The following is a 20,121-nucleotide window of genomic DNA, read 5'->3' as shown; positions in this document are numbered from 1 at the left end:
AGATTATTAGGAGCACTACTTACTACTAGACTATATAGAGCAAGAAGAACAAAAACTCTTGTTTTTCTTAAACCTATAGACCTTTATAACATGTGTGTGCGTATCTATTAGTTAGAGCCTTATCACCTACTCCACTATCAGCTTAACTGTGCACGGGCCCCTATTGGTTATTGTGCACGGTACTCTCGGGTTGTCAGGGGGGGGGCATTATCAGCTTGTCTGTAGACTCTATCGGCGCCTATGACGCAACGTTCCTTGATCCATCCCACCTCATATCCACCCCTCATCCCGCTCATCTACCACACTACCTTCCCGGAGCGCGCTCGACAGGACATGCTTTTCCCCCCTTCCCGCCTCTGATACCCGAGCAACCTCCGTAGCGCATTGGCAAATCAACTGGACGCTCCGGGGGGAGAGAAGGTTGGTACGGTTGGTACGGTTGGTACGGTTGGTACGGTTGGTACGGTTGGTACGGTTGGTACGGTTGGTACGGTTGGCCTGCTCCCCGGCCCGCATGTTCAAAGACACCATACGGATATTGTCCTGTCATTGATGGGTTGAACCCCAAATACGGCATCATACAAACAACTCCCTACGACCTTCACTCGCATCTCGAAAACGGCGCCGCCCAACGCAACTAACCACAAGCGACCTTGCCTTGTTGCCAAGTAACCAGCCGGCCAGCCAGTTCGGTGCAACTTGGCCCTGCAATACTGCCGTCTTGACATGAGTCGCGTCCATGCCAGGTAGCAGCGAGGATCTGACGCCTATGTCATTTCAGCCCCCAGCTAAACCGTTGTTCTTGGATATTTTCCAGGTTTTCCGACTCGACCCCCTCTCCCTCCCCCCGGCCGGCACTTCTGAGGTAGGGGCTGATTTAGCCCCCAGCGGTGATGAGCATGTTCATTGTTGAGTTCCCACGTCCCGCGCCCAGTTCCGGGGACCGTGGTGTGGGCAGGCAATAACGCAAGGTTGCTAGACGAAGCCATCGCGCGCCTAGGACGTTTCGAACGTTCTTTGAAGTCCCGAACGCAAGGCTTAGCTTAGCGGTGGTCCCCCGACTTCGGATGCGCATTCCCTTTTTCCGGTCGCTTTTCGGGTCGACTAGACCGGTCCCGGAAATTTCCAAAACTGACTTTGACGCTCTGGGTAAACCTCCGGCTTTTCCACGCCGAACGCCGTCCGTCCGCACCTCGCCATACGGCAAAGCTGCACACACTTAGTTAGCGGTCAGTGATTTGGGGGGGGGACGCCTCGGCTGAACCATGATTAACAACGCTTGCCCGAAGGGAGGCCCTTCAAGTGCCAAGATGACTCGACACGAGGCATGCCGAAAGCAAAGACGTTCTGCTTCAGATCCCAAAGGTAAATTGAGCACGTTGTCAGGAATTACGAGATGCCAAGTCTCGTCGGCACCCGCCCCTTCGTCTCATGTGTCTGATGTCCGGCGCCTCTCCCATTGCTTCTTTATATATATATATAAATATATTTCCTTCTTCTTTTCTCCACGGGCTACGCTTGATTCCGTGGAACGTGAACGTTTCCGTAATCGCGCGTTTCCCGGTTAAATTGGAAGGACAAAATCCCCCCCTCCCCGAAGCAATGATCGATCCCGGTTACCCGGCCCTCGGGACACCCTTAACCATCTTTCCCTCTCTCTCCTCCCCACTCCTCTTGGAGGGGGCTCGCAATTCTCTCGCTCCGTCGTGCTTCGGGGAACAAGCCCTTGTGGCGTTTACCTTACTTGTACAGAGGCTTCGTCATATACTGCACTGTGCGGGAACATGCGTCTCCAGCAGAGCTCGCTAGAGCATTCTGGGGAGAGACGACTCATGATACAAAGTCTATGGAGGTTTCTTTAAATCATGTTCTCTTCTCATAATCAATGCTCCGCTCTTGCCAATGCTATTCTTGTAATGCAACATCTTTGCCGCTCAGTCCGTCTCGTGTGTATACATAAATCCTCCGAAATGCATGGTAGGGTATCAAGCTCGGCCGCGAATCGACGCCTCCTTTCACGCTCACTGGCTCAGCCACCAAGCGCCTGCGCCCACCGCCAACAGCGTGGCCAGCATCAGCGCCCCCTGTTTAGTAGACCAAAGGAACATGCTCCAGCCAGCAAATACCTCCTTCCGTCTCGCCGCCGCGCGTCGCTCCCAGGCCTCGGGATCAATGGCAACCGGTAATACGAGGCGGGGGTCCACCGGACTGGCCACCGATACCTCCGAAGATGGTCGGGCCAGCTCTTCTTCTGTCAAAAGGGGCACCGCCGCTCTCAGGAACACAGCTCGGTGATCAGAGCTCCGCACCACGGGCAAAGCGTCGTATGACTTAACGTCGACCTTCTGGGGCTTCGCCTTGGCCCAGGGGGGGACGTCAAGGAACAAGATCCGGTCCGTCCAACTGGGGTATCGGTGAGGGGCGAATGCCCATGGAACGTCCTCCACGCCGTCAACCTTGGCACGATTGCTGTCTGGAGGCAGTACGTCGTACTTGTAGGTTGGTGGGAACTTGACCTCTGCCTCGCTGAGACCGTGTAGGGTCCGTCCCGCCTGGCGTTCTCTCGTCAATTGATCCAAGACGAAAAAACGAGAATAGTGGTGTTCGCTGTCCGGGTCCAAGCTGGGGAATGTCGCCATCGGCGGTGGGCTCGTCGTGGAAATGCGGTAGTTGAGGTCGCCGCCGACAAAGAGATGCGAGCTCGGCTTGAATACGGATATCTCCTGCAGCCGCTCTTGGAGAGCTAGGGTCTGGGCATCATGTTCGTCGTGCAACAGGTGCACTCCTTCGTCTCCAGAGCCATCTCTCTGGTTCTGTCCCTCGGTGGGTGCAGCCGTATTGGCCTTGTTCTTATTGGGATGTAGGATTTCCTCTGGGTTCTCGAAAGTCAAACCACGCATGATGGCTGCCCAATTGGCGTTTCGCCGGGGCAAATTCCACTCCATTGCCGCCAGATGGGTAGCCACAAAAGTGAGCTCCGTCTCCTTTTTACCACCGTCCGTAGTCGTGCCTTCGTACAAGACTCGCAGAGCCACGGCGCCCTTGTTGCCCATTTCTGCGGCACCAAATCCCACCTCCGCCTCTTGCACGCGCAGGATGGACTCTGGGTTGCGTGCAAAGAGCATAATGGCGGTCATACCGACGTTTCGAGTCCGCACCAGAGTGTATGGCCGCACAGGAGAAGAAGCGGTGGTCCTCACCGAAGCCGTGTCATCTTCGCTGACATGGTCGTGCTCGTTGTTCGACGTGGATTCGGTTATGTAGCGGGTCGCAGCAAGGTTCAGGGCCTCCTCAAAGCGTGTGAGGTATGGGCTGAGAAAGTAACCGCCGATGAAGGAATATGATAACGGAGCGACCTCTTGCAAAGAGCTGGGCAACGCACGTTAGCTTGCGGAAGAACTCGAGGAGAGTCACGCGAGGGAGGCACTCACAAGGCGACAACCTCTGGCAGCGCAGTGGCATTGTGCCTGAAGGCGGTGTTGAGGTGGGTTGCGAATACGCCGACATCGATAAAGTTCTTGGCGCAGTTGAACGTCAGCATAAACAGGTCGAGGGTCGAGGGAGCCATCTCGTCGGCAGGCGTGGTGGAGTTGGCGTCAGCAAGGGTCGCCATCAGAGCTGTCGGAAGTGATAAACGCCGATGACGGTTATCGGTTGGCTAATCTAAGAATCCTTGGTCGTTTGCTGCCACTTTGTTAGTCAGCGCACCGGTATCACCTCTCCGTTGTGACCAATGATGTCACGAGTCGGTTAGATGATGCAGGCCAAAATCGAGAGTGTTTGAAAACTGACAAGATTATTATCAAGAAAAGAGAGAGAGAATGAAGAGGAGAGAAGATAAAGGGCGAGGGTTTGGTGTCCTGATACCAGACTGCCCGATGCGGCAGGGCCATACGCGGGGCAAAGGCAGATGCGGTACAGCCACACACTAATACTAACAGGCAACTAGTTACCTGGCACGTAGACGATACATCCTGGGCTTCGAGAAATGAAACTTGTCACTTGCGATGTAAAGGAAAGGAAAGGAAAGGAAGGTATGAAGAGCCGCCGTCACAAGACTGGAGGAAAGAACGGTTGCAGGGGCCGTATATATGTACCTCACGAACAAAAAACTGGCCTGAGGGAGTTGAAACTGGTGCAGCCAGTGAGTGCAGTGCAGTGCAGCTGTTTTTGATGCCAATATCGGGTCCAATGATGGTTTTGAAGACGTAGAGGAAGGCAATAATTGTGGCAGCATGCGTGTCATCTTGCTATGATATATATATACTCACCGCCTGACGACCTACCTATATCATATGCTGGAGGGGGGCCTGTTTCTGTATCGGCCAGTCAGCTGATTGGCATCACTACATCACTACTAACTTGGTACCTATTTAGGAAAGCTGCACCTGACCCGTACAGCCCCCTCCTGACAACGACCTTGCTGCTTCGGTCTGCCCATCAACCACCAGTCCAGTTTCCCGAGCTGAGCTGCGTACGCCGAACTTGTCCCCAGGTCCCATTCTAAGGAGGCTGGTTCATTGTCCCTGCACCGCTTCAGTGTACAACTTACCAACAGAGAAATTGCCTTGGTTGTAGGAAGCAATATTGCCTAGAATTCACCCGCGGCATAAGCGCAACTGCATGCGTCGTCGAAACAACCGCCGGACACATTGTCACCAAGCATCGATGCATCTGAGCAGGTTATCGCGTGACACTGTTAAATTGAAAGCTACCATGTGTTTTGGTTGGTTCCACCGCTCGTCGACATGCTCACAACTACCCGTGCCCCGCCTCCACCGAATGTGAACTAGCCAGACCGATAACGATCTATGGATGATGGAGGCGCAGTGTTGAGAGTCCAAGCACCAATGTCCCGAGGGCCACCGGCCTTGCGTGTTTACTGCAGGCAACCGCATGAGGCCGTCAACTTCCCAAGACATTGCTGGACCGCCCCCAAGAGCCCCTGATAGTTGCCGAGGACCGCAGACGTGGTGTGGTGGTGCTTCACCAGGCCCAGAGTCGCCTGAGTGCAAATGTCGAAGTAACGATTTCCCAACCAACCAAATCAGACCAAAAACCAACGAAATGACACTCTCCTCCTCATTAGCTCTGCGTGCGTTGCGTCGGGCCTGCGTTGTCGTTGGAGACCCTAAAGGGGTCGCTTGTTGCCTGACCGTATCTGCAGCTCCCGAAACTTCGCAGTAGGATTTCTCTCGTTGTCGTCCCCTCCCCGAAAATACCTCCCCAGAAGCGGGCCTCGACGCGTGAATGACCAAGTGCGAAGCCATCGAAACAAATATCAACTCGTGACACGCATAAGCTCAAGGAAAAGAGAAGTAGCAAAAGTAAGGAAATAGAACAAGGAAAGACCGTCAGTGGAACGCAACTCCAGCGCATCGACGAGGTGCTAGGTAGTGAGACCAGGGCACTCAGGTTCGGGTGTGGGGGGGGGGGGGCGAGGGAGGGGGGATGTCTCGCGGAGCGGCCCGACGACGGCGCCTCGAAACTGAGGTATCGGACGTGCCGTTCGAGTTCTTCCTGCCATGGAACCCAACTCAAAGAGGCTCGACAGCAAAGTCTGCCGAGTGTCTCCAGCGTCAGGCGTCCCGTCATGGAAAACAACGAGCCATCCGTGAAAATCAACCCAAATATGTCGAAGAACGAAGATGAGAAATGCGTAAAGAGAATGCGACCGGTTCGCGTGGCGAGGCGTATCATCAAAGGAGACCCTGCTGGTGAGCAGAACCCCGTTTTACCAATCGTGATGCCTGGGAGCCATGCCACGGAGCAATGAAGCCAGTAAACCGGTCTGGTCATACCCTAACATGTTGAATAGATGCATATGGTGGCTGCCGTCGATGATCACTTGGGCAGATGGGAGCTCGAACCATATGCTGGACCAGCGCTCTTGGTAGCCGAGCGCAAACTAGATCATCGTCCACTGGGTCAGCATGCTTTTGTCAGCAACGTTTCTTCAGCCAGCGGTCGACGTCATGCCACAGGACTGGTAGGGTGGATAGGGGGGGGGGGGGGCCGCTCACATCCTGTCACTTCCACCGACGGCACGGTTGGTATCCGGGGTGTCGACACCAGATCCTCGTTCAATCACTTTGCGGCGCGAGCTGGGAAGGGCGTTAGGCTTATTAGCGCCAGACTGAGGGGTCGGCTGACCAGCAGTAGCGGCATTCGTGCGAGATGCCCGCGCCTTTTCGTCCTCCTCCTGAGTAGCTCCCGCGGCCTGGGCGATGGCCTGAGCGTTCTTCTGGTACTTGTACACGGTCCAGTCGAAGACGTAGTCGTACTGAAATCCCTCGCGGACGAAGAGATCACGGAAGATCTTGCGGAGGTAGCTGTAGTCGGGCTTGTCGTCGAATCGGAGGGATCGGGTGTAGTTGAGGTAGATGGCGAACTCGTTGGGGAAGCCGCGGCAGAGGACCTCAGTCGGGGTGGTCATCTTCTTCTCCATGATTCGGTCGTACTTCTGCTTCTTGGTAGCGGCCTTCAGTCCCTGCCATGGGAGGGATCCACGGCAGAAGTAGAGCATCACGTAACCGAGGGACTCCATGTCATCACGACGGGATTGCTCTGCGGGCATGTCAGCGGCCATGAGAAACGGGGACGGGGACGGGTGTGCGCAAATAACATACCGACACCCAAGTGGGTGTTGATGGAGGCGTAGCGGGCGGTACCGGTCAGGTTCTTGTTCTCTCTGTAAGGAATGTGGAAGTGTGTCTTGGGGTCACGGTATTTCTTGGCCAAACCAAAGTCGATAACGTTAACCTGGTTTCCGCGCTTACCAATGCCCATGAGGAAGTTATCGGGCTTGATATCACGGTGGATGAAGGACTTGGCGTGGATGTACTCGATACGGGAAATCAACTGGTCGGCAAGAAGCAGAACGGTCTTGAGAGAAAACTTGCGGTTGCAAAAGTTGAAGAGGTCCTCCAGACTGGGACCGAGAAGGTCAAGGACCATGGCGTTGTAGTCGCACTCGGTGCCGAACCAGCGAACGAAGGGGATGCCGACGCCGCCAGCAAGTGACTTATAGACTCTGGCCTCATACTCGAGCTGGGGATGCTTGGCCTTGACGCTCTCGAGCTTGATAGCAATCTCCTCGCCGGAAATGATGTTGGTGCCGAGGTAGATGTCACCGAAGGAGCCGGAACCAATCTTGCGGCCGATGCGGTACTTGTTACCGACGCGAAGATCCTGCCGTCGACGTCAGTAGTGAACGAGCACGAGCTGGTAGGCCAGCCGCAGAACGAGGCTGCATTCGACACAGTCGAGCTCGAGGATCGACCACGCCTCGCAAGTCCACTCTGCCGACCGGCATCTCTCCTGACCGAGCCTAACTTACCATTGTGGTCATCTTGACTGATGTTTGTATACTGCTCCTCGCGGATGCAGATATGGTTCTGATGGGTTAGGTATCGATTGACAAAATTACAGACTAGTCGAGACAGCGAAGCAGACGTAGGCTGGAGAGAGATGACAATGTTAGTAAGGATGCATGAATTGTAGAAAAAGCTTTTGGAGATTGTGACGTCGAGGTGATGAAAAAGTAGGATCAAATCTTGGAGAGTAAAAGGGGATGGAGAGTTTGAAGAGTGGAGAGAGTTGGTCGAGGCCTTGGAAGGGAGAGAGGATGGACGAGGCAAACGGTTGGGCGGGGTCCACCATCGAACCCACGGGTCTAGTCAGCCCAAGGCTGGGGGCTGACCAGAGGGAGCAGGATGAATGGATTCCCTCGCGGCCATGTTCCGAGAAGGGGATGACTGTCGATGGATTGACGACGGGGCCAACGATGATTGAAAATGGCATGCATCAGACGGCAAGAGAGAACTCACCTGTCAGTTGTTTGTACGTGGCAAGGATCGGAAACGATGGGATGAGGCGTTGGGTGCCGGGATCGTTTGGACGTGGTGGTGTTGGTGGTGGTTGGTTGGTTTGTACCTGTGACGAAAGAGGCCGACCGGGCGAGTATGGGTTCTCGGAAGTCAAGAATGGCAGAAGAACGACCAGATGGCGTGATTAATCGTGACGGGAGAGTTGATGATTGTAATTGATGCTGTCGGAAGTGTGCGATTCTCTCCAAACCCAACGAAAAGCCGTGTCCAACGAGGTGGGACAGGATGGGGAGGGCAAGTAGCCTTTGGCAGTCAAGGGCTCAAGAAGAGATCGTGGGGTGAAGAAGGGAAGAGCGAAAGGGAGGAGGGAAGGAGGAAGGGAAAAGGGTACCTTAATGGGATGGGAGCCCAAAAGTGGAGGCGAAAAGGCAGAGCTAGACGGAGAAGGGAGGGGCTGGCTGGCGGGCGGGCAGCGGGCAGCGGACCACTGGGGCAGATAGGCAGGGAGGCAGAGGTGAGGCAAGCAGGCGCTGCTGGATGGACACCGATACGATACGATACGGGAGACTGGAGTGGTGGTCCGGGAGGAACAAAGTACCTTCCTCGCCAGCGAGCGGATGACAGGTACATGGTCTTGCGCCTCTGCTTCTACCATGAATCAAGTACCCTTTCAACCAAAGTACATACACTGAACGTAGGTACCTACCTACCCTACTGCACGGATATGTATTCGTACGATGTACGGTAGTGTGCACTTGCCTTGACTGCAAGCTGTGAGGAAGACCGAAGGAAGGCACCCACGGCCACGACCACGACCACGACGTAGCAAGCGCGCGTGTGTGTAATGAATCTGTCGTGGCCCCCCGCCTTTTCTGCCTTAATCAACCTGACGGCTTCTGGATCTCATCTTCTCGACCGCTTGAGCTGTGATTCCATTTTTAGCCTACCGCTCCTAGCTTGTCATATGCTTCCACGATTGCTTCCAAGACGGCGGTCTGTGTGGCCTTGGCTAGCCAGCCAGTCGCCCAGCTACGATCGGAGTAGCTATCCGGTCAGCCTGTTGAAGTCTATCGCATCCGTACCTCTCGCCTCTCCCGATATCACTCCCAGCAAAAGAGTGACTACCGGCCCGACCGGTGACAAAGCAAGCCAGGTACGACGTTGCGTCAGCAAGGCGTAAATCGCCAAGATTTCGAGGCATACATACATACCTACATAGGTAGGTAAGCCGTCGGCTCCGTCACTTCAACCGGAACACACGATACAACATCACCTCCCAACCGAGGCCCTAAGTGAGGTGATCTGTGGCATGACCAAGTACCAGGTCGTTTTCGCCTCAAGCCCCTTCTCGACATTGCAACACCGCACTGGCCACACAATTCAATGCAACGAACGCCTTCCCACCGGGTCACTGGACAACGACGGGGTCATCCCTGGTTAGGAACATTTTTTTATTTTTTTTGGACACCCCAGGGGCCCTTGGCCGCCCCGGTCCTACGCTCCACCACAAAACGTTCCACCGCTTCTCCAAAGGGGGGGGCAACTTCAGAGCCTGAAAGCCCGCTACCACTGACCCCAAACGAGGTCCCCAGATACTCAAAGAACCCTCCCTGCTTCAAATCGCTGCATTCGGAAGACGACCTTGCAATTTGCAGAATGGGCTCGGATAAGTACCTCACGCAATGGCGCGGAATCGTCGGTACGCGCCAAGGGCGTAAGCACGACTTGTCTGACGAGTGACGACACCTCAACTCAGAATCCACAGATACCACCCGTTTCTACGGCCACCGCATACATGGACATACAGGCGATCCCAACCCAGACAGGCTACTCGTTATTCCAAACAGCCAGCATCATGATACACCATCGAGCACACAGTTTCTCGTCCATCCATCAGATTGCCCTCATGTACCTGGAGCTGACTATAACCCCATTCCGCTGGAAGACATGGAAGGCGCGAACTTCACCATCCTGAATCAAACCGGTGGCTCTGAATCCGAGGGCGAGACAATGTGTGCGCCCTTGTAATTCTTCATTGACTCGTCGGCTCACCAAGCTCTACATGTTGTTGGCCGCAACCCACATACAGCGATACCGGTTTACGGGCCCAAGGCGATTGTCATGCCAACCTCTAGCGGCAATCGGCAAGTGATTCCAGGACCAAGATCGGCTCCTCGTCGCTCGACATCGCCGCAATTACCATCTCCTGCTAATCCCTCAGGTGATGCAGCTCTCACCAAAGTGGCATACGCTAACCACCAGCCAACGAGAGCCTCACCGCTCTTAGCCCTTCTCTCCCCGCAACTGGATCAAGGTCCTCAACCCTAGCATCACGAGGACCGAGAGCAGAATCGTAGTGAGATCAACCTGTCTGCCACATACACGTCGTATACGGGCTCTGCCGTCCGAACCGAAACCAAGCTGGCTATGCACTTGCTGCGTGCCGTGGCATGGCATTATTTGTCTTCTCGGAGCATGTCCTAAGCCAGCGGCAGTGCCGCCCGCGTTTGTAATGCAACGACAGCTTCTCGGTTTGATTGCTGACGCCCGAAATAATTGCAAAAGCCACTTCATGTCCCCCTCCTTAAAACCCTTAAAACAGTAAAGGATATCCCGCAAGGGGCGGCAACAGGGGTCGGGGTTCTCCCTGTGCCCTCCACCTCCACCCCCTTGCGGCGATGCACAAAGAAATAGGCAGATTTGTGTGGCCCTCGGTTCCTATTGCTTATTTCTCTTACCCATCCTCAGGCGCCGCTGCTCATGTGTCTGTCTAAAGGTGAGTTGTAATGTCAGACAGGGCCAAACGCCACGAAAACCATTCGACAGCTCCCACGTCACTTACCGCGCCAGGCCGGCCGGTTTCCATCAAAGAACAAACAAGGCACGCATAAATTTCGGTTTAGGTAATACGACAGTGCCCAGTCGTTCGAGCAAAATAGCCAGCACTTCCCAGCTTCGGCGCCTCAACGTGAATTAGGAGCGTCCGTGAGGTCCAGATCCGGGTTCATGCTCACTGCCTGACGGAGGCTCACGACTCAGACGTCCGAACCCTTTACCCCTGTTCAGCCAACTGTCTCGGAGTTGGGCAGCAACCCCTACACAGCGATCCCTAGTCTCTTGGGTCATGCCTGCTCTTGAATGAAGCGCTTGCTCCCGCGACGCCCTGTCTGCTGGCCCGGCTGGCACCTTGCGAATCTGCATTAATTGCGACTACTACGAAAAGGCTATTATTCCATTACGTATGCATACGAGAGGAGACACATTGTTCAAACATTCCCTTTCGATAAGGATCATCCCCGGCCGTATGGCTGTCCTTGAGAGTAAAGCCCAAAATGTCTCGCTAGGCACATTGGGAGGTGACAAGCGTATTTCCTCGTCTGGTAATCGTCAGTTGCCCGTCTGGCAGCGATGGGCGAGTTTCATTCAACATTGGGGTTGGGAGGTGGTTCCGGCAATCGTGGTATGTTAGCATTATCTCGCCCGAAGCACGAGGCGAGGAACAGACCGCCTCCAGAAGGGATAAATATGGCCTCCTCCCTATATCCATCCGCGGAAGTGTCGATTATTGGTAAGCCTATATCTGACGCCGGAGGGGCAACTCTAATGACATGCATTCTGGCGTCCTAAATTGGAGACATTCGAGAAGCGGCAAAAGCGGTCACGACATTCTGGAAGCCCACGGCCGCTGGCGGCGTTACAATGCGCCTTGGCGTTGTATCATACGAGGGTCACTGCACGCCCGTCTCGAATACCTACCTACCTAGTGGAATATAGGACGACCGTCTCTCACGCTGTCTCTATAGCAGCGGTCCATGAATGTCACTCATTCTTCCACCGGCCAACGGTCATTACCTCCGCTTTGTCTCTCAGACACTTGAGACGACGGACGTGCGTGGGTTTAACTACCCCAGAGTCTATTCCGCGCCCAGACGGATGACCGACATTTCTTCTACCATAGTGTAGAGTGCATGCCATTCCAGGTTGATGCAAGACCCGACTTGGTCCCGACATTAGCAACACCAAGGCAACCAGACTCTACAAACAGGTGTGGAGCTATGGTACACCAAGTCTAGCATGCTTTGTCGGTGTCGGCGTCGGGCGTCGGGGAAGAGATATGGATTTGCGCTCGCCGCCATTCAACTTTTCAATGCTTCCTCAACGAAAACGATTCGAGACGAAGTAGCCAGCCACCAGGGGGGCTGTGGCGATTCACCCAAATACCCCAAATACAGCACTGTTACCGATGCTTCCACCTCGCAAAAGCCAAGCAATCCAAAGCTTACTCTAAGAGTACGGCACCTTTCAACAAAGAAGTCGATTAGCTTCTAGCCATTGCCGATCTTCTTCTCAGCCAATCCACACACACCTTGGGCGGAACGGATGGGCCCCCCATCGCATCACCACCCTGCAAATCGCCTAGCTTGCCCGCCCCTTGGTTCCAATGAGCTTCCGAGGGGTGCTCGGTGCGGTGCTCACCGAGTATATGCGCGTTGCCTGATCTTGCCTGCTTCTAGGCATTCGACTGGAACGCTAAGGTCACCAGATCTCGCCGGCTGCATGCCATGGAACTTCGTGACAGGATGAGTAACATTGTTCGACCTGCTACAGCAGGCTTACTTGAAGACGATAAGCGAGTTAGCCGAGGAGGGCAGCGAGGAGGACGTGAACATGCGGTCGACGGCGGTTAAGCTGATTACAGATGCTGGCGGTTGCCGCGCGTCCACAGAGGAGGGTAATTGGACGTTCTCAGGTTTGGCATTCGCATTCCTGCCGTGTCGCGGTCATTGTACAACTAGCAATGGCCCCCGAACAGCCGTTTTGGAAGTCCATCAGCTCCAAGATTCGATCGGCGGTTTTAAGCGTCAACAAACGAGTCTCAGCCCATGCCGAGCGTCGGACATTGGGACCTTGAAACCACGTCCGACCATCCCACATTATGCTCCGGGCCGCGGACCAAAGACATGAACGCTGTCGCCCACCCTCCGGATCGCCGGTAGGATGAAGCTGGAAGAGTCCGGCCGGGGGTCCTTGCCCGGCCTGGCCCGGCTTGGCCCGGTCGCTTGTGCCTGCTCAACATACCTAATTAAAGCTCTCCAGCCAATTTGTGTTCTGGTGCACGACCTCGGGCAACAAGAGCCGTGGGTAGTGTGTCGTATTTTAATCAACAGGTCTCTCACTCGCAATCTTGGGGGAAACCCGAGATATAGGAAGCCTCTAGAACGGAGCAAAACTTTCCACAAGAAAATCTTGCCATCCACCAAACTCATCTGCCGCGCCATCGATGGCGAAGCCACTGACTCAAATCCCCCACCTTCAAGGATCATACGCATCTCCGAAATTTGAGATGAACTTTCACGACGCTAACGAAGGGGGAAAAAAAACAAAGAAAAGAAGACGAGGGGGCTTCGCTATCCTCTAGTCTATCGTCCGAGCTGTCCCCGGCGCGGTCTACATGGGTGCCCGAGTGTATTAAACTCCATATCGATCCCGACATCGGATCTTGACCTTCAACTCCGGTCCTACGATATGCCGGTCGCTGCCTGGCCCTGGTTTTCCGGTTCCTGCATGCTGGTATCACGCGGGCTCACACGGCTCACATAACTGCGACTCAAACGGGTACGACTCTTCCTACTGGACAATGCTGACACGGTAGATGGCCATTTGCTTCAGGGTCGTCGGGCTGCCATCGATGAGGTTGTTTGCCGAGACCCGGCACTAGCCACATTGCCACTCTATGGTCTTGACACGCATTCGGGACCCGCAGTGCCGATGACTCCGGCCTCTGTCTGATGTTGTTGTTGTTGCCACGGCCACGGGGAAATTGCTCGTTTCACTACGTTGACAATGGCAACCTCAAGTCTATTGGTGACATCATAAATTTGAATCCGACTGATACAAAGGTGGTCCAATCGTGCTCCATGTGTCGTCAATCATTTACATTATTATCGTGATGTATCTTCAAAGGCATCAGGCTACGCATATGTATATGCGGCTGCTATCACAGTGGCCAACATAGCGGCCACGATGTGCCCGTGCTGGAGCTCGAGCTGCCCAGGGAACAGATGGCCTACGTCGGCTCGTGACCCAATCGTGCCAGGACAGGCCCGCAAACACTGAATGACAATTATGTGAGCACCGGCGACCCTCCCCCGCATAAGCGCGCGGCTTGCCTCATCCAACCTGATTCGTTGGCCGAGCCTGTCCAAGTTCCGGATCGATGGACGTGCCCCGCAGATAGTTTCCCTTCTGTACATGGCCCCCCTCCAACCCCCTTTTGCGTCCACGTCGCTAACCAACACGACTCAACTCTTGTGTCGCGTCTGGCGTTACAGCGTGTCACCGCCGTATCAGGATCCGCAGGTGCCTATTTGGCAAGACTCGGCCACCAGGCCAAGTACCTCTGTCTCACCCACTCACTCTCTCGGGGGGGTCTGCAAGCGTCTCTCGTGACTTTCCTCTTTAGGACGGACGAGACACGTCGGTGTTCTGCCGGGCAGCGTACGGGGCCGCATACGTAGCTGCACACAAACGTGTCAGTCCCCACACAACTAACAAAGACCAGGACAGAGTCGCCCCTCGCCCCTCTTGAGGCTGACTACGTACGTTGAGAGGTAGCGTAGCCCTGCTGGTGATATTGGCCCTGCGGCACCGACGGCGGCTGGTTCGGGTACTGGTACTGGTACGTGTTGTACGGCGGCCTGGGCCGGTGGTCCTGGAGGTACGGCGTGATGGTCTGGTCGACGAGCTCCGTCGTCTTGCCCAGCAGCTTCCGTGCCGTGGCGCTGCTGAAGAACCGCGCGTCGGGCCTGGGCGGCGGGGCCTGGTAGTTTGGCCGCGTCGGAGGCGGGGGCCCGTAGGGCCAGGGTGTCGAGTGTTGTCCGTACTGGCCCGGCATCGGCGGGGATGGCCGCGGCGGCAAGGGCGGGGCAATTGGGTGATAGAACTGCGGGCCGTTAACGTAGGACGCTTGAGGGATCGGCGGCGAGGCGTGCGGGTTGTAGGGGTGCTGCTGCTGCTGCTGCTGCGGGGCGGGAGGTGGCTGGTGGGGGTTGAAGCCGAACTTGTCTGCGCCGACGCTGGAGGGGGAGTAGGGATACTGCGAGGGGGGCGGGCTCGTGGGCAGAGGGACGCCGGTTGGGTTCGGGGAGAGAGGCTGCGGCGGAGGCTGGGGAAACTGCGGCAGTGAGGTCGGTGATGTGGTTGCCGGCTGACTCTGGGTCGTGGTAGGGTTGTAGGACGGCGGGGGCGACGTGTACGACTGGACTGGGGAGTGTTGACCGGTCTGGGGGCCTAGTTGGGTGGTGGCGGTGCTCGAGACTGAGGGCGCCGGGCTGTGGTGTGCCGAAGGCGGAGCCTGTGCCGGCCGGGTCGTTTCTGGGCGGGCGTAGGACGGTTGCTGAGGGAAGTAGGAGCCTATGGGCAGAGTCGGGGGCAGGCCGGCCTGGACGACGATGGGGCTTACGGGTGATGCTTGCGTGTATATCGGCTGGGGAGCAACCTGGTAGTGCTGCGGCTGCGGCGCCACCGCGCCCGTGGGCGAGGGTGTCAGTGGTGAAGGGGCCAAGGCCGTGGGCGAAGCCGGATAAAAAGGGGAGCCGGTGGCAGCCGGGTGGATGGGAAGCGTGAGCTGGGTCCTGGGCTGTGGCGCGGGGTGAGAGCCCGGCGTCGGGATGCCGTCGCCGTCGATGGGGTACGGGAGTTGGGACGCCGGCGGAGAGGTAGAGGAGACGGGCGACGTCGAGCCCGGAGGCCGGTGCTGGACGGCGGGGGACTGCGGGCGTATGATGTTCAGCGGCGCCGGGGCCAGTTGCAGCGTGTCGGGGGACCCGCCGGCCGGACGCGACCCACCGCTCATCTCCGCAACCGCGCCGGCTTCCGGTGCTGCGGGCCGCCAAGGCTGCAGCGCAACATGCTCCGTGACGGCGCCGCTGCCGCCGCCGCCTTGGGGTCTGTCCTCGGGATTCCCCTCGGCAGGACCTGTCTTGACGATCCTCAGGGGCTTCACCGCGAGAGTCTGGTCATCCGCGAGCGACTCCTTGGCCGGGAAGGCGGAGGCGGAGGGCTCGGGGGCGTCGTCGTCGTTGGGGAGGAAGAAGCCCCAGGGGTTCGCCTGGATGGGCGGCGGCGGCGGTGGTTTCTGGCCTGCTTGCTCTGCGGGGCTCGCGTTCGCTGCCGCCGGCACCGGTGATGTTGCGGCGGCTACCGTCTGCGGTTTGGAGGAGGCGTTGTCGGGCCTGGGCGCCGTTGCCCCGGCGGACATCTCAAAGACGGCGCCGGTGTCAGGGATCCCATGCTGGGTCTGAGCGGCGGCGGTGGGCGGCGATGACGTGGATGTCGGGGTCAGCCCTGGCTTGGCGGCTGGTGTCGCGGATGACGAGGCGTCCAACTCGGCAAGGAAGTTTTGCTGATGCGAAGGAGTGGCGACGGTTGGTGGAACTTGCGGCGTAGCGGTAGGAGCAGAGACGTACGGCTGCGGCTGTTGCTGTTGTTGAGGGGGATAGTAATACTGCGGCTGCTGCGGCGCTTGGTACGGCTGTTGTTGCTGGTAGTATTGCTGATATTGCTGATTATGTTGATATTGAGGCTGCTGCTGCTGCTGCTGCTGCTGCTGCTGCTGCCCGGCGTAATATTGCTGTTGCGGCGGGTAGGGCGCGTACCCATGCTGCTGCTGTTGCTGCTGCTGGGTTGGAGGTTCTTGGCCGTCAGCGTTCATGGTCGCCGTCCAACTTCCACACGCTCTGTTGTCGGCAGTTGCCTCTTTTCTCTCTTCCCTAGGGCTCTCCGATGCTTTGCTGTTGTTCGTTATGACGTGGCCTACCAGAAATCCAAGGGAAGTATAACAATGGGGGGGCGGGGGATGTTCTCAAGGAATGGTGACGAAGAGAGAGCGGGAGGATTCGTTTTGAGAAAGAAGAGAGAGACAGAGGGAGAGAGAAAGGCTGCCTGGACGGACGCACGCGCGTCACGGGAAAGAGAGACAAGATTAGCTTTGATGTTTCCCGCGCGCCGCCCATTTCACAGCCGCAGCGCGCCTCTCTCCTCTTCTCAGCCTAGCCCGGGGACGGGGCAATAAAATAAAATAAAAAAACAGTACTAATAACAGTTGAAAAAACGGTAGTCGTCCTTATTTGGAGGAACAAACGGTCGGGTTCGGACTCCTTCAGGTCTTCCAGCCACACGAGAACCGGGGAACCGGCACCCTGGGAACAGGGACATGGGGTGGGTTCTGCCGAATGACCTCAGGACTTTTCAGCTACGAGAACCGGGGGCCCTCCCCTCTGCATTCCATGATTCCATATGACTGGGAGGGGGGGCTGTGTGTTGTCCGCCGGCCGTAGGATTGTCGCCGCCGCTGCCGCTACCGTGGAAAAGCAGGGCAATGACGACAATCTTTGTCCCGATGTCTCTTGCTGCAATTCTGCTGCCTATCCGCTGTCCTGGCTTAACCGATGCCAACCCCGGTCGGTGTATGGGGAGGAATGGAGTGCGGTGTGTGTATTTGTGTGTGTGTGTGTGTGTGTGCGTGGAAGCCCAGCTGGAAGCCTGGAGTTTGGGGCTAGGGGCGATCCCCTTGGCGACAGAGCAGGCTTACAGGGGGAGGGGACGGGTCACTCGTTGTCGAAAGACGGACGATGCCGCCACAGGCCGGGTTTATGATTGGGATATGTTCGGTAAAGGGGCCTCCCTCGGGCGGACGTGGCGGTGCTCCATCTTTGCTTTGGTATTGCCGTCTCCCCGCAGGCTGTTGGTTGATCTGGCGGCGCCAATCCAAGAAGATCCTTCCGTGTAAGTGAGAGGGAGAGAGTCAGATAGAGAGAGGCACACTGGGAGGGGCGACCCTAGGCTGGGAGCAGTGCGGCTAAGACGCTAGCAGCGATGGATTGAGAGTTTTAAGCTTTTGAGCCGAGCGTCATGGAAGGGGGGGATGAACCCTTGTTCTCCGGAACCCCCTTGCATCCAGCTGAAGCAATTCAGCATCCGGGCTTCACGAGAGCTCAACAGACGACGAAATGCGGTGACGAGCGAGGCATCGAGATGCCGCAAGTGAGGATTTGTGTGTCTCTTGGCATCTTTACCCTAACCTACGCGTGTTGATGGACCGCAGCCGATGGGCAGCATAACCTGGCGCCGGAACGGCTGAGATGGAGAGAGAGCCAAGGCCGCGAAGGCTGCCAGGTCTGAATTCATCCACCGCCGCTTGCTTGGCTTGCCGCACGCAGCTGGGAAACCTCACGAAGGTTGGGCCATGTGGATCAGGTATCGCAGCGGCATCGGGATGGAGGCGCAGAATGATATCGAGACCCGTCGCCAGCGATTGTCCAAGCTGCGTTTGCTCTCGGAATATAAGTTGCGCTCTGCTGCAGTGTGTGCACGTCGACTGCCAGCGCTTCTCCTTTGCAGTCGATCAACCAAAAGGACAGCATGAATATCACGCCCAACACTTGACACAATATAAGGTTTCTGGACAAGAAGCACGGCACCACGGAACCTCGTAACTAAACCTATCAACCAAGGCAGAGCTTTCCGAGATGGCTCTCCTGGCTGCTGTACCTAGTGCTCCAGACCCTGTTCCTGCGGCTGTCTTGCCATCTGTTTTACACATCAACGCATCATAACGAAACACAGCACTCCAACACAATATGTCACATCTTGCAAACCTCCTGACTGATTACGGGACTGCCAAACGAACGAGTCCTTTGGTGCCCCTGAACACACCATCCAAACACGGCCCCAATGTATCTAGTATCAAACGGCAGACAAAGGCATACGAACAAACGACTGTCGTGATGCTGGTTTCACTATCCCTGAAAGAACAACGCCGGCGGCGACCCCCCCTCCTCCTCGACTCTCGTCAGGGTCAGCGCGAACGGCTTCGGCAGCACGCTCTCGACCCGCCCGTCGTCCCCGTATGTGAGCTCGAAGTGGTCCAGCACCCCCTTGGGCGCGTCCCTGAGCTCCGGAATGAACTTGGTCAGCGGGTCCTCCCACCCGATCACGTCCCCGTGCTGTAGCGCCGCCAGCACGGAGAACAGCTTGGACACGCTCGCGAGCCGGTACGCCGTGTGCCTGTCGACGGCCTGCGCGCCCCGCGGGTCGCGGTCTCGCGGCGCGTCCTCGAGCGCCGATTTCACGCCGATGGAGACGGCGGAGCCGTTGAAGGCCGCCGTCTCGGTCTCGAGCGACGCCGTGAAGGCCGCCACGGCGGCGCGGACGGCCGGGTGCGTGCTCGGGGCTTTGGCCTTGGGGAGGACGGCGCCGAGAGGGGGGCACTGGTAGGACGTCGCGGCCGCGGCCGTCAGGGTGGTGGATGATGATGAGAAACGCATGGCTGGCTGGCTGGTTGGTTGGTTTGTTGGTCGGGGGTGTCTTTGGTTTTGATGTCGGCTGTCTGCCAACCTCCCGAGTCGTGTCGGTCTGCGTCACCGAGGAGAGAACACTCACTGTTTTTGCAACGTCTCACTCGCCGCTCCTCCTTTCTGTCACACACAGAGCGAAGCCTTCAACGCGTACACGGTGGCCGGGTGACGCTCTCATCATGTCCTCCCGGGCCCTCGGCGACAGCACATGGAGTTATATAGTCTCTCGCTTCCGTGTGCCTAGGTAACGATAATGAAGCGAAGGTACTGGATACCAAAGGACCTTCCGCATACAGTATAGGGCGTATTACGAGGCAGGGTCCGGACCCTTTGCCCGAGCTGAGCCGGGCGCCGGCCGAGCCCCAACGGTAGCCGGGCGCGCGGGCATCAAAAAAGTCTGCTGGCAGCGCGCATACCGTGACTCGATTCCATGGCCAAGACCCAAAATCTGACAGATGTGTTGCGACGCGACCCGCAGGGCAATGCGAAATATACTAGAATACCTACGCAATTGCCCCCCTGCCCGCAGCGCTTATTGACTACCCGTTTGAGATGGTGCAGGACTTGGCGGGCGAACGCCATTCGCAGGGTTGTCGTCAGCTTTCTCTCGCCGCGTCAACAGGGGGGGGGGGGGGGGGTCCGTCATGAGAGCAATGCTGACGACTCCATAAGCTCGACGGCTTGGTCCCAACATGCCCTTGTTCGAGAAACACCACCAAGCTTGTAGAGAGGGATTTCAGAAAGAGTACGTCAACGTGGGGATCGTTATATTCCACATATGCAAAGACGTCGTATCCCGCATCTATGCCGCTGTTTCTACAGCCAGCAGCAGCAGCAGCAGCAGCAGAAGAAGAAGAAGAAGAAATTCCCAAACGGAGAACAACAGACCAGAGAGACAAGAAACTCAGACATCCTGGCCGTGGCCGAGGACTGAC

General features: G+C 56.8%; 5 protein-coding genes across 5 annotated transcripts; all 5 read right to left on the bottom strand.

The window, feature by feature from the left end:
• Positions 1 to 363: 363 nt before the first annotated feature.
• Positions 364 to 516, bottom strand: GLRG_10152 (uncharacterized protein; the record flags this gene model as incomplete). Its single annotated transcript, XM_008100837.1, has 1 exon — positions 364 to 516. A coding segment is annotated over one exon (153 nt), but the record flags the coding sequence as incomplete, so codon positions are not given.
• Positions 517 to 2,021: 1,505 nt separating this feature from the next.
• GLRG_10151 (endonuclease/Exonuclease/phosphatase) lies at positions 2,022 to 3,613 on the bottom strand (the record flags this gene model as incomplete). Its single annotated transcript, XM_008100836.1, has 2 exons — positions 2,022 to 3,369; positions 3,432 to 3,613. 2 exons carry the CDS (start codon positions 3,611 to 3,613, stop codon positions 2,022 to 2,024), a joined length of 1,530 nt encoding a protein of 509 aa, XP_008099027.1.
• Positions 3,614 to 5,844: 2,231 nt separating this feature from the next.
• GLRG_10150 (uncharacterized protein) lies at positions 5,845 to 7,342 on the bottom strand (the record flags this gene model as incomplete). The annotated part of the gene is made up of 4 exons (XM_008100835.1): positions 5,845 to 5,908; positions 6,024 to 6,567; positions 6,630 to 7,191; positions 7,340 to 7,342. 4 exons carry the CDS (start codon positions 7,340 to 7,342, stop codon positions 5,845 to 5,847), a joined length of 1,173 nt encoding a protein of 390 aa, XP_008099026.1.
• Positions 7,343 to 14,424: 7,082 nt separating this feature from the next.
• On the bottom strand, positions 14,425 to 16,542 carry GLRG_10149 (uncharacterized protein; the record flags this gene model as incomplete). Its single annotated transcript, XM_008100834.1, has 1 exon — positions 14,425 to 16,542. The coding sequence occupies one exon, from the start codon at positions 16,540 to 16,542 to the stop codon at positions 14,425 to 14,427; it is 2,118 nt and encodes a 705-aa protein (XP_008099025.1).
• Positions 16,543 to 18,628: 2,086 nt separating this feature from the next.
• On the bottom strand, positions 18,629 to 19,156 carry GLRG_10148 (uncharacterized protein; the record flags this gene model as incomplete). The annotated part of the gene is made up of 1 exon (XM_008100833.1): positions 18,629 to 19,156. One exon carries the CDS (start codon positions 19,154 to 19,156, stop codon positions 18,629 to 18,631), a length of 528 nt encoding a protein of 175 aa, XP_008099024.1.
• Between the last annotated feature and the right edge of the window lie 965 nt (positions 19,157 to 20,121).

The sequence above is a fragment of the Colletotrichum graminicola genome (genome assembly GCF_000149035.1).
Source record: "Colletotrichum graminicola M1.001 genomic scaffold supercont1.56, whole genome shotgun sequence".
Taxonomy (NCBI): domain Eukaryota; kingdom Fungi; phylum Ascomycota; class Sordariomycetes; order Glomerellales; family Glomerellaceae; genus Colletotrichum; species Colletotrichum graminicola.
Note: the sequence above shows the minus strand (reverse complement) of the source record. Positions and strands in the feature narration are given on the sequence as shown.